Raw genomic sequence first — 12,718 nt, 5'->3', positions numbered from 1 at the left:
AACTCGGTGCTTTGTGACCACCTAGAGGGGTGGGATAGGGAGGGTGGGAGGGAGACGCAAGAGGGAGGGGATATATGTATATGTATAGCTGATACACTTTGTTATAAAGCAGAAACTAACACACCATTGTAAAGCAATTACACTCCAATAAAGATGTTAAAAAAAAACCAAAAGACTGTCTCTGATCAGTTGATTCCAGGGTAGAAGGCTGGGGTGAGCCGGGGAAGCACATGGCGAGGGATCGAGCGACGGGGGCCGGGGGTGGGGGGTGGGTTGGTTTGTGGGGATAGGGTAGTTGGGGCAGAGCTCAGTAGGGGCAGACAGGGTTGTGTAGTAAGATCTGAGGGGGGCAGAGGGTGGCTGTGACCTCTCTTCCCTGAAGTAATTCAGATGACTCAGCTGAGCAGTTTGAAAGTAGAAAGGATCTGAATATCTGCTCCCAGCCTGAAGCTCTTCCTTTTCTCCAGTTGATATTTACAGGGCTGCTGAGATCAAGTTTGGATTTGAGTGAAAAGTAGATAGGCCCTCAGCAAGGGTGAAGGGGCTGGGTTTCAGTCAGCCGGGCCCAGTCATCTGAATTAGTTTTTTCCTCCATTCCCAACCCTGTCAGCCCTGGGTATTAAAAAGCATAGCAGTGAGCACAGGTTAAGGGTGGAGAGTGGATGTGCTGCACACTAAAATCAGTGGCAAAAGGTACCCTCGGAGCTGTCTTTTGGGAGCCTCGCTGAAAACTAAGAAATGATCTGTGAGTGCTTCATTTTGTAGTTGTTGCTTCAGGGGCTGCTTGCCTGGGGGAGAGAGTTGAATAGAAGGATCCTGTTCTTATCACCCTAGGTTCATACAGTGTCTCAGACTTAACCTTCTATGAATAAACCAGCAACTCTTTGAGTGAATATCCCCACAGTCCAATGAAGAAACTGAGGCAAAGACTAGAACAAGCTCTTACCTTCTGGCACTGGGTCACATCCCGTGTCTGTCCCAGCTTTTTCTGTCCACATTCCCACTTTCTCCCAGATAGGGATTGGGAAGAGCACACTTTTGCTGTTCTTGGTGCTCATGGACCATACAGAAACCTTTTACCAGGACCTTTTTTTCTGCCACAGCAGATTGAGCTATGACAGGTCAAGGGCACCGCTTACAAAATAATAAGCTTGAGGAGAAGGCCGTGGGGCCAGGCATCCCTGTCCTCACGGCAGGTGGGCCTGGCAGGAGGACACCCACGACTCACCATATCTTTAATCTGGCAGTGCCCATAGCTGAAGACGATGGCGTTAGGGGGGTTGCCCACTGGCAGCATCACTGCGAAGGAGATGCACATGGTGACCGGTATCAGGGTGTAGAGCGGATTGATGTGCAGCGTTTCGGACTAGGAGAGAGAATTCACAGAAGCGTTAGTCTTCAGATTAGACTTGCGTTTCCTGTGCTTACTCTCATGAATGTGCTTTAAATGATGGCTTGGTGTTGGCTGACCTTGGCTGGACACCATGTGCCGGGGGCACTTCAATCGCACCCTCTAATGCATGTAGTGCTGGGCTGCTTGGACGGGCCCCCCCTGCTCACTCACTGCTCATGAAAACATGGGCTCCAAGTCACTTCCCAGAAGGGATGTTTTCATTTCCTGGTGCTGGTCTAAGGAAGTGGTTTTAAAATTTTATTCTTTAGCTGAGAAATTCTTCAAACACAAATCTCATGAATAAGCTGCTTTGATTGGAGTAGGCATCTCTCGCTCTTGGGATGCAGAATTAAGGTTTTTTTTCCTAGGTAAGATAATTGCCTTACATGGGACTTGAACCCGTGGTCTTACCCTCAGTGTTGCCAAGTTTTAACTCAGTGCATTCCCGTGCTCACACAGGCAGGATGATGGAAGGGAGAAGCTGGAGGGAGTCATCTGAGCAATGAGCAAAGACTGGCTGGGAGGAGTTTGGGGTTAGAAAGAGCAGGAGGATATTCTTTTGTTGGCAATGAGAAGGAGCCTTCATTTTATAGGTTCCACCTCACAGAATGGGACCGAGGCAGCATTTTGTTTGGTGCATTACCTTTGGGGCTGCTTAGCCAGGCTGAGATCTGGCAGTTGCTCCCTCCCCTATTCCATTAATAACAAATTGTTCTGAGACCGTGGAATGAGGCTGGCATTGCTCATAATTCTCAGAATCTCCTGGACAGAGAAGCTGGGTGGAGGCGCTGATGACAGAGCTGTGGTTTTGGTCTCTGCAGCGGGAGTACTTCTGGGAGCATTTTGCCTCCATTTTCTGTAGCTATTTCTCCCGCCCTCCTGTTAGGTCTCATCTTAGGAGAGAAAGGTTGATGATGATTGTGGGGTATTAGAATCCTAGGGTTTTAAGGTTATCTTGTCCACTCTTGTTTCCATTCAGGGCTGCCCCTAAACTAAGCCTAGTCCTTTGGAAAAGGGTTTCTAGAACTCTTGCTGTTATTAATTGTCTTTTTACTTATCAGTTGCTATTTGAAATAGACTTCATTGATCAAGCTATGGCTTGAACACCAATCAGTGAAGGCTGTGGCAATGACCAGAAGAGAAAGTCCAGCCGTGGCACTGCCCCTGGGCCCGGGCCTGCCCCTGTCTGTTCCTGTGGTAGCTGGTCTGGATATCTGGGAACCCTGCTCTACTCACCAGGCTGCACAGGATGGGCAGGAAGATGGTGATGGTGGCCGGATTGCTCACAAACTCTGTGACAATGGACACCAGGATGCACGCCAGCAGGGTGACAGCCCACGGTGGGAGGCTACTCAGAGACAACATCTGGTGCCCGATCCACGTGGAAAGGCCGGAGCTCTGCAGGAGACAAGGTGATGCAGTGAGAAGAAAGCGGGAAAGGCCACTCCCAGTGGAATTCTTAGCCTCCAGAAGGTCAGGGATGGTGAGGGGCTGAAAGGGACCACCAGGAGCCATCTAATTTGCTTCGCTGTTTTCAGGCAGACTGGACCCACAGGCATTCCTGATTTTTTATGATTAGATCACTATGTAGCCCAGCAAATTCTTTTTTTTAATGATTGTACACCAGTCTAATTAGGGCCTCCTGGTCAGTCACTGTCACAGGGCACGGAGAGCCTTTACTTGCTGAGATCCTCCTTAGCACTGATATGTCTTGGCAGGGATTGGAGATCTTTGGGGTGATCAGCCCCTCAACTTCAAACTTGTTACTCTTTCTCCAGCCTCTGACAGTCTCATGCTGTGCCTTCAATCAACAATGCCCTTTACACAGATTGCCAAGTGTAATCCTTAATCCTGCTTTTGAAATCTATTTCTCTTATTTTATCACCCATGAAATGGGAAAAATTATCAACATGTTTGGATAGTAACCTTTCCTCTGGTTTTGGGGGCCTTGAATGGGCAAGACTGAACATTAGAAGTTTTACATGAGTAACGAGGAGAGAGGGATTACAGGTCTATCTCCATGTAGTGGGGAAGGTGCCACGTCACTGGCCTAGAAACAGTCACTCAGTCTCAACCTGTGTTAGGTTCAAATCTCATCGTGGCTGACATCAGGATCTACCATCTGCCCATGCTTTTTGGCAACACGATATAAAGGCATATTGCCACGCTTGGATATTTTCCATTAGCAACACCTGTACACATCTACTCAAATCAATAAATATTCCCACTTGGAATAATTCATTAGGTTGGAAGAGGTTCATCTGCCAATGATGAGGGCTCTCCCCCTCCCCTAAAAATGAAGGGCACAATTGAGTTTATGTTCTTAAAAAAACCCCAGGTTGCCATATGCATTCTCCAGCTCTCCCCACCCTCCCTTCTCTCCCTTCTATGGTTGACAAGCTCTGACTTTTCCTATTTACCCTCTAGATTGCAAATGCAATAAAGAAATGGGCAGTAGGGCAGAAAGCAAGGTGAGACATTTTATGATTCCTCAAGCTGTAAGCCCTACTCATGTTTCACTGTTAAAGACTGCCTTACTACACTGTCAGCAGGCCACCCTTTCTCCTCTCTTCCAAGTTCATCAAAACCTCATTTGATCTCCACAAGCACCCTGGCCACTTCATGGCATGCTCATAGTTGACTGATGACCAAAGGGCTTCAGAATTCTCTCATGTAGCCATTTTTACCTTGGACCACTTCCCTTTCTTTTTTCTCAACTGACCGAGAGCTATAAATCCAGTATGTGGGGGCTACCTCAATTAATGGTGGGTGCAGAGCCTCGAGGCCTACAGGAACTCTGTAATTGTTATCTCTTGTGACACATTAAACTTTGCTCTCTGGACAAAGAGAGGGGAGGGAGAGCAGTTAGCTGAGTGGAAACAGTATGTTTTATAAAGAAATGGATTTTTATTTATCATGTTTTCCACATAGTACTTGTAAGTAAAGTGAAATAATGGCAATTTTTTTTTTCAGAACAACTAGTTTATACTATAATGAAATAAACTGGTAAATTAGACTGCAGAGTTAGGAAAAAAAAAACACAACAAAGGAAACCTTAATTTTTTAAACCCTTGGTATGAAAACATTTTTTATTGGATTTTCCTCACTAATGTTAAGACTGAAATTATTTGAAATTCAGTAGGAATCACACATATTGTACCTGAATTATATTATTAAAGTAGTAGTCAGTAGGTTCTACAGTTACACCAACTATGCATGCACAATTTTGGTTAAAAAAGAAAAAAAAAAAGAGATCTTGCCAGGCTAGGCTCAGAGGCCAAAACTAACCACTGCAATTCAACAAAGATAAATATGATATTGTGAACTTGGAATCAGAAATATTGATAGCGTATATACAGGATTGGTTGAAGGACTTGAAGCTTAATAGTGGCTAACAATGAAAAGAATGAAGCGTTTTAGTTGACTGCAGTTTCAGTATAAATATCGACATGAATGACAATGAAGCCTTATAAAAGCTCCCATAAAAATACAGGATGGGCCTTGAGTAATTAACTATTCTACTCTGCACTAGACTGACCACCCCTGGACTGTGTTTGAGCAAAGGCAAAGTGGTCCTAAGGAGAAAGACCAGCATGGTAAGGGGTCACTACTATGAGGAATGGTTAAAGGAACTGGAGAGTTTTAGTTGGAAGAAAAAAATGATCTCAGGGGACATGATTGTCTTTGTTGTTTTAATAATTATTACACGAGAGGAGAGGGTTCCTGAGAAGAAAGCCAGAACAAAGAGTGGAAGACATCCAGAAGACCTGAACTGAAAGTAAAGAACAATATTCTTTGTGGAGGTGTCCTGGAGGGAAATCTCTATTTGGGTGGGAAGATGGGACTCAGTGTCCTCCATGGCTCCTTCCACGTGGAGGATTCTGTGACCTTGTTACTGATGTAGAGAGCATTTAGGCCCACAATGAATGGGCAGTCAAAAGTGAGCCAAGTTTAGAATGGGTGAATGTAGATAGACGAGGTAGAGGAAGAAAACAGGGAGACCCCTAACCTGCTTGATTCTTAGGGCTGTTTATTTCAGGAAGGGCTAACAATCTAGGAAAATCAACTATTTCCCGCTAGCCCCCTTTAAAAGATCTCATCCCGAATCCTCCCAGTCAGGAAGTGGGGGGCATTTACATCTGCTTTAGCATACATTCTCTTTAGCATACATACTCCATGCATATGGAGTCCATATGCATATGGACTCACAATTTGCTGTGAGTCAGTCTGGAGCATCACTGGGCCCTTACACCTTACACCTATCACCACTGTCAAAACTCCAGAAGGACATGCCTACAAAGTCCAATACATCTCTTGCTTGTAGCAGTGTGGGCCCATAAGTGAGGTGTGAATGCCTGTGTGCCGTGACTGTGGCACAGCTATCTGTAACTCTGTTCACAGTAGTGCCAGCTTAGAAGGTGGGACAGGATGTCCATTCCTGGCTGAACTGCTTCCCTTCCCAGTGACTTGGGTGAACATTCACCTCTCAGCGCCTTTGAATCTTCCTTCCCAGCACCATAATGACTCAAGAGGTAAAGCTGCTGGAAAAATATTGGACCCAATAAGAACAGATTCAAGGGTTACCTTGCTGCCAGAAGCCAGAGCATAGCCTCCTCCCACCAGAATGACAATCTCCCAGGGCATGGTCTTCTGGAAGTCCTTCCATGTGATGATGGGCTCCGTCCCCAGTGAGGGCTCCTGGTCCTCCCCTGGATCACAGGTAGACAGCGAGGCAGAGCCAGATGAACCCTAATGGGTGTGATTTGTGGAGACAGGGGCCTAATTGATGAACCAGAGGATACTCTGCTATTCTGGGAGGAGTTGGAAGGGCTTTGGTAAGGCTCCTCCCAAAATTCTGACTTCGACCATTATTTGACTAGAGCCAGCCCCAACTTCTTCTCTTGAACTCCTCTCACCATCGTTCTTTTTCCCGAAGCAAGGCTTCTTCGCTGGAATCAGGAAGAGGAGGAAGCCAAGGAAGACAGAGACTGTGGCGTCGGTGCGATAGCCCTTCCTGGCGAAGAGACAAGAAGAGCTGGGGAGAGGGTCAGGAAGCCCAGGGGTAACACCGTGTCTCAGGACAGCCTGTCTGAACACAGTGCCTCTCTTGACCTAGTCTAGAGGGGACGTCAACCTTCCTTCTTGCCAGTTGCTGCCATGCTGTCCGGTGGTGGATTTAATGGGCAACGGTTAATGTCTGGAGGAAGGGCCTGGTTACGGTAGATGTCTTAGTGTGAATTTATGGACCTATTAAAAGGAGTGGTCAGGAGTTATTTAGATAAAGGAGACTAGAAAAGGATGAGTTCTCTTTCCTGGGAGGGTCACAAGCTGGCACTGAGAGCTTGTGGCCTGTGGCCCTGGCCCTCGGGAATATGTAGGGGTGGGACAGGCCTCGGCCACTATGGCCATGGTCTTTACAGGTGGTGTTTTACTCTACAGACATAGTCTCCTTTAACTCTCATAACAATTGAGGTTCCAAGAGCTTAAGTAACAAGACCAAGGTCATGTGGATGGTAAGTGGCAGCTCTTGATCCCAAGCCTGGACTCAGACTCCAAAGACTATTTTCTTCCTGACTCCACACTGCAGCCTCCCTAAAAAAGGGGGACTTTCAAGGGAACAAAGTGCTTCCTGGGTTCACAGCTCTCCCGAAGAATCTAGGAGGGGACACCGGCGGGTACTGCCTGAAGGGTTTGGGTTAGGGGGTTGTTCTCAGAGACAATATCCTTTACTTTTCAAAGAAGGAATCCCAACCAGGAACAAAGCCAGGCTCCCGGGTAAACCACAGCACCGTCATCAGGATGAAGAAAAATCCAGTCACCATTTCCGGGTAGCTATAAAAGAAAACAGACCCACTCCAGGAACTGGGAAGTTTCTGTTAGCTTTCAAAATTTGCTTTGGGATGCTCCTGTATGCAGAGCTCTAATAGTGGAGACCTAAAACGCAGCTACTGCTTAACCACTTGGACTTGGAATACAGCAGAGGGGAAGGGTGGCCCTTAGAGTCTAGGCCAGCTTGACTTTGGCATTAAGTAGCACCTCTAAATGCCTGGATTCGTAGTTGAGGAAAATTCCCCCAGCTCAAGGGACCGCTGAGAACAAGGCTGCTTCTGTGCACACTTTACCTGCCACACTTTCTCCTGGGGAAGGAGAGAGGGTGAAGGGCTGATTCTTACGTAATGGCTCCCAGCTTTTCATATTCCTCTTGGATCCTCTTCTCTGATAACTCTTCTCTTTTGGTCTTCTTCTTCTTACTGAGAGAGCAGGTCTCTTTAAAACTGACATGGGAGAATGAGCAAAAGAATAAAGGAAGCACACTTCTGAGGCCCAGAGGAGAACAGGTCTTAAGCAAATACTAAACTACTCGCTGGCTGGCTGTGATGGCGCTTCTCTCCACTTGCCCCACCTATCACGCGACTTGATCTCTTGATCAGCCTCTCATCAGCCTTCTCCCCAGCCTTTCGGGTATATCTCTGGTATATAAATGTAAAGTCATGTCTCATGAACTTGTGCAAGTGTACTTATGTGGGGTTGTTTCTCCACACTTGTCTTTTTAATTTTTTTTGCCCAGTTGGGTTTTTAAATTAATTAATCAATCAATTAATTAATTAAATTTGGCCACGCCATGCAGCATGTGGGATCCTAGTTCCCCAACCAGGGATGGAACCCGCACCCGCTGCATTGGAAGTGCAGAGTCTTAACCACTGGACCACTGGGGAAGTCTCTACACACTCGTCCTTTACATAAGTGAGAACCAATGTGATGCGGCATGTGTGTATAGATGCTTATATATTTGTGTGTTGCACACACACATAGGTGTGTGTATGTGTATCTGTCTAGAGACAAGGCTTGTCTGGGGTGAAAGTGGGTGTTACTTTTCAATTAGCAACACTGGAGGCATAGAAGTATACAGTTATCTTTGATTTGACAATTGTCTCTGAGTTATTAAAAAAAAAAGTCAACTCAGAGAACATTCCCTGAGCAATGGGAATGTTGGGTCCCCGGACTAATAGCAAAACATCATACACATCTTCCCTTTATGTGTTCGGAGCATCAAATTTGGAGTAAGCATCTGTAATGCATAAAAGGCTGGCTAAGCAAATTAATATTAGAAATAATATTGCACGAGGAATGTCTAATATTATTTTGAGGGATATGAGCATATTTCATACAGCTACTAAGTATAAATCAGTCACGTCTATAAAATTAAGCCTAAGGGAACTTCTACTTGGCATCATTTCTTTAGAAATTAGTTCAAATTACTCTGTATGGAACTACATTAAACACTCTCCGATTCAGACTCTTTATGAATCCAGCACTTCCCCTGACCAGTTGGTTGAAATTAAGAACATTTCATTGCAGAGCTCATAGTGAAGTGCAGAGTCCATGTATGTTTAGCGTGTCTAGAAGATGTGATGCCTGACTCCTCATCTAGTCCACTGCATCCTCCTCCGGGCACCCTCTGTGGTTACTTGGCAGCTCCCCGTTGGGTGGCACCCTCCAGGGCTTGCGCCATGACCCTGGATGGACAGGAAAGCCTTGCTGGCAGGGCCCTGGGACTCACTTGCAGCCCAGGAACAGCCAGTGCATCCAGAACCAGCTGACCACCAGCATGATAAGGGAGATGGGGAAGCTGAAGAGGAACCAGGTGCCGAAGTTGACCACTTCTGCTGCTGGATACTGGCTGGAGGGGAAAGAACCAGGTCAGTGATTAGAAAAGGGTGGATTTCCATGTGGTATTTCAGGGTAGTAAGCTAAATGGTCCTTAAGAAGACAGAGCAGAGCTAATGGTAGAGATAATGATAAAAATATGGTAAAACATTATCTAGAACTCACTTGGCAGCTGTAACTGTACTGAGCCCTGCCAAGAATTATGAAATAAGCTAAAAAAGCATCCATGCAACCAAAATTGATACCACTGAAGTGTATATACTTTGCACTCAGGAGAATCACTCTGGATGTTTGCTCTTAATTTATGTAAAGATTCTGATCTGGTTTTCAAGACAACAGAATAGAGGAGGCAATCTGATGTACTTTGTTTATAAAGTCACTGAAGGAATGGTTTTTTAAAAAAAATTTATTTCATTTATTTTTGGCTGCGTTGGGTCTTCGTTGCTGCGCATGGGCTTTCTCTAGTTGCGGCGAGCGGGGGCTCTTCTTCGTTGAGGTGCGCGGGGGCTATTCTTCGTTGTGGTGCGCGGGCTTCTCATTGCGGTGGCTTCTCTTGTTGCAGAGCACGGTCTCTAGGCATATGGGCTTCAGTAGCTGTAGCACACGGGCTCAGCAGTTGTGGCTCAGGGGCTCTAGAGCGCAAGCTCAGTAGTTTTGGTGCATGGGCTTAGTTGCTCCGCGGCATGTGTCCCGGACCAGGGCTCGAATCCATGTCCCCTGCATCAGCAGGCGGATTCTTCACCACTGCGCCACCAGGGAAGCCCACAAGGAATGTGTTTTGACTGGGGGACACAAGGCATCAATTCTGGAGAACTTCGGTCTCTAGAGCCTCGTGAAGGTTCTAGATGTGAACTTTGCCCACAGGAGAACCATGGCCTGGAATCTCCAAATCTGTTATCAACATCCACTGCTTAGGGGGCCTCCTTGGTCTTAGGGGGCCAAGGAGGTTATCTGGTGGACTCCTTGTTCATCATTGGGCAGAGCTGTGGCCCCAGCCCAGGTGTCTACCTGGACATCTCAACCTCTGTATCAACATTTCCTCATCTTTCCCCTCATTTACGTCAATGGCAACTCTGTTTCCCCAGCTGCTGAAGCCCCAAGCCTGACAATGAGACTTGGGCTTTCCCTCTCTCAGGCTCTTCCTAATCCTACCCAGGCCGGTCGAATCTCCCTCTGAATCTTGCTCAGATCTGGCCATTTCTCCTCCCATTGCTGCCCAGGCCACCATCAGCTCTCTCCTGGGCATCTGTGCTGTGTCCTGGATTATCTTCCTGCTGCCTGCCTTTTCTGTTCCAAACCATGGTCCATTTTTAAAATCCAGAATGAGTTTTCAAAACTGTAAATATGATAACCTCACTCCCTGCCTAAAATTCTTCAAAGGTTTCTCACGGCCTTTCGGATGAAGTCCAAGTTCCTTAGTGGGCCCTGCGAGGCCCTCTGTGATCTGCGCATCCACCTCCCTGGCCTCCTTTTGCCCTCTGTCATTTGCTTTTATGTGCTCTGCTCTCTTGCCTCTGAGCTTACTACACTGTTTTCTTTGTCTGGAAGATCTCCCTTCATCTAGTTAACTCCAGCTTGGCCTACAGGTCTCCACTTTCATCGTCGCCTCTTTGGGGAGTCATTTCCTCCCTCTAGACTGGGTGGGGTCCCTCAGCAGGCAGGGCTCCCCCAGCAGAATCCCACCCTTCTTGTCACATTTAACTGTAATGACTTGATCATCTTTTTTCCCTCTTGGTACAGAACCTGCTCTGGTTCGATTTTCTGTGGTATACTCAGCACCTGGTTCTGTCCCTGACACACAGTGGGTGGCTAGTAAATAATTTGTTGACCGAGTGAACTACTTACTTATTGAAGTGTTCCAAGAAAATGAGGCTGGTGGAGGTGCCAATGATGGTGGTCAGGCCCCCGATGGTGGCAGCGTAAGAGATGCTCAGAGAGAGGCACTTGCAGATCATTTGGTCATGCTGGGACTTATACTTTCTTTTGAGTTCCTGGTTCCTGGGGCTGGGGGTCCGGACTGGTGGCTTTTCCTACCAAAGGAAAATCAGTGAATTTCTCCAACCCAGCTTGGGCCGTCTGGCACACAAAGCATGAAAAACAGGGGCACCATTGTGCAGTGGAAAGCTTGGGTGCCAGAAAAACAAATCCCAGTCCCACTTCTACCTTTTACCAACTTGGGCAGCCCCATCCCAGCTGCAGTTTCTGTAAAATGGGGAAAATACTATTTTCTCTGCCAGATTGTTTTGAAGAGTACATGGAAAGCACTTGGAACACTTCCTGGCATTTAACAAATGGTAAGCTATTATTATTTTTGTTCTTATGGATATTAACAGCACGTTCTGTTTTTTACTTGAATTCCAGTAAAACTGACTGCTCTCCACTTTGTGTCTAAATACCAAATAGAAGGTGGTTATTCTACGTGGAATTAAAATACAGTCCTGGTTGGGAGATGACTAAAAAATAAGCTTTGCATTATAGAAAGAGTCCAGCTTTCACTGGGCGGAGAGTCAAAGTGTGTGATTCTCTCCTCCCTTCCTTCTCACTTTTCCCCTTCTTGCCTATTGGCTTTTCCTTCCCACTTTCCCCTCCCCCTTGCATATAAACCTCAGCCTGGCCATGGTCCTCTCAGGCCCTGCGTGGTCCATGTGACGGCCTTTCAGGGTCAGCAGTTGCTGACCTCTGGTCTCAACTGTGGACTAAAGAAGCAAGTGCCCCTCTGTCCTGCCAGGCCTGGCCCCAAATCGTGAGACTAGGAGTAGCCTGGTACAACTGTCAGCAGGCCAGGTCATAGGAAAACCAAGGGGAAGAGGCCACCCTGCCACATTTCTCAAAGCCCGTAACCACTGCCCCATCTGCCTAGGAGGGCCCGGGAAAGGCTGGATCCCGCCAAATTTTCCTGAAAGATTCATTGATTATAAGAGCTGGAGGAGACCTCAGAGATTCTCTGGTCCAGTGATTTTCCACAATCCTTTCTCCTAATGAAAATTTACATGGACTGCCAATAGAGAAAACAAATGTAGCATTTAATGGGCAAACATCTATTTTTTAACTGAAAGTATACACATAGGGTCAGGGAGACTTGGATTTGAATCGAGGTTCTCCTCTCACTAGCTCTGAGGCCTTGGGTACATGATTTCATCTCTCTGCGTCTCTGTCAAAATGGAGTTCAAAGTTGCTACCTCTCTGAGCCAAGACTAGAGAGCAAATGCTCAGCCCAGTGCTTGGTATTTAATAAACAATGGCATTTATTTATGATGATATGGATGCTACATAATTGAGATGATTTTGATGAACACAAAAATTTAAAATCAAGGGTTATAATTGATGGTTGCAATTTTACACCACATTCGACATCCATTTTACTTCTGCATTTTGTTTCAGTGATAAAGTACCAGGAAAATCAGGGAACAGAAAAGCAGTTGCCTTAAAATCTCAGGATACTCGAATAAAATATTTGCAATGCTCCTGAAGCACCTTTGAGGAGTAGTTTGAACACCTCTGATCTAGACCAAGTCTCAGTTTTTTTTTTTTTTTTTTTTTTTTGGGTACACGGGCCTCCTCACCGTTGCGGCCTCTCCCGTTGGGGGGCACAGGCTCCGGACGCGCAGGCTCAGCGGCCATGGCTCACGGGCCCAGCCGCTCCGCGGCATGTGGGAT

General features: G+C 46.5%; 1 protein-coding gene across 1 annotated transcript in view; it reads right to left on the bottom strand.

Moving 5' to 3' along the window:
• SLC13A4 (solute carrier family 13 member 4) overlaps positions 1–12,718 on the bottom strand; it is a 41,689-nt gene that overhangs the window by 3,737 nt on the left and 25,234 nt on the right. The window contains exons 8-15 of the mRNA XM_024131805.1: positions 10,907–11,091; positions 8,955–9,074; positions 7,567–7,668; positions 7,124–7,225; positions 6,310–6,407; positions 5,978–6,102; positions 2,630–2,791; positions 1,229–1,366 (exon numbers count right to left, since the gene is read on the bottom strand). Of these exons, the coding sequence (XP_023987573.1) occupies positions 1,229–1,366; positions 2,630–2,791; positions 5,978–6,102; positions 6,310–6,407; positions 7,124–7,225; positions 7,567–7,668; positions 8,955–9,074; positions 10,907–11,091 (1,032 nt within the window). The remainder of the gene's footprint in view (positions 1–1,228; positions 1,367–2,629; positions 2,792–5,977; positions 6,103–6,309; positions 6,408–7,123; positions 7,226–7,566; positions 7,669–8,954; positions 9,075–10,906; positions 11,092–12,718) is intronic.

Source organism: Physeter macrocephalus, chromosome 5 (assembly GCF_002837175.3).
Source record: "Physeter macrocephalus isolate SW-GA chromosome 5, ASM283717v5, whole genome shotgun sequence".
NCBI lineage: Eukaryota > Metazoa > Chordata > Mammalia > Artiodactyla > Physeteridae > Physeter > Physeter macrocephalus.
This window is presented reverse-complemented; position numbering and strand designations above follow the sequence as displayed.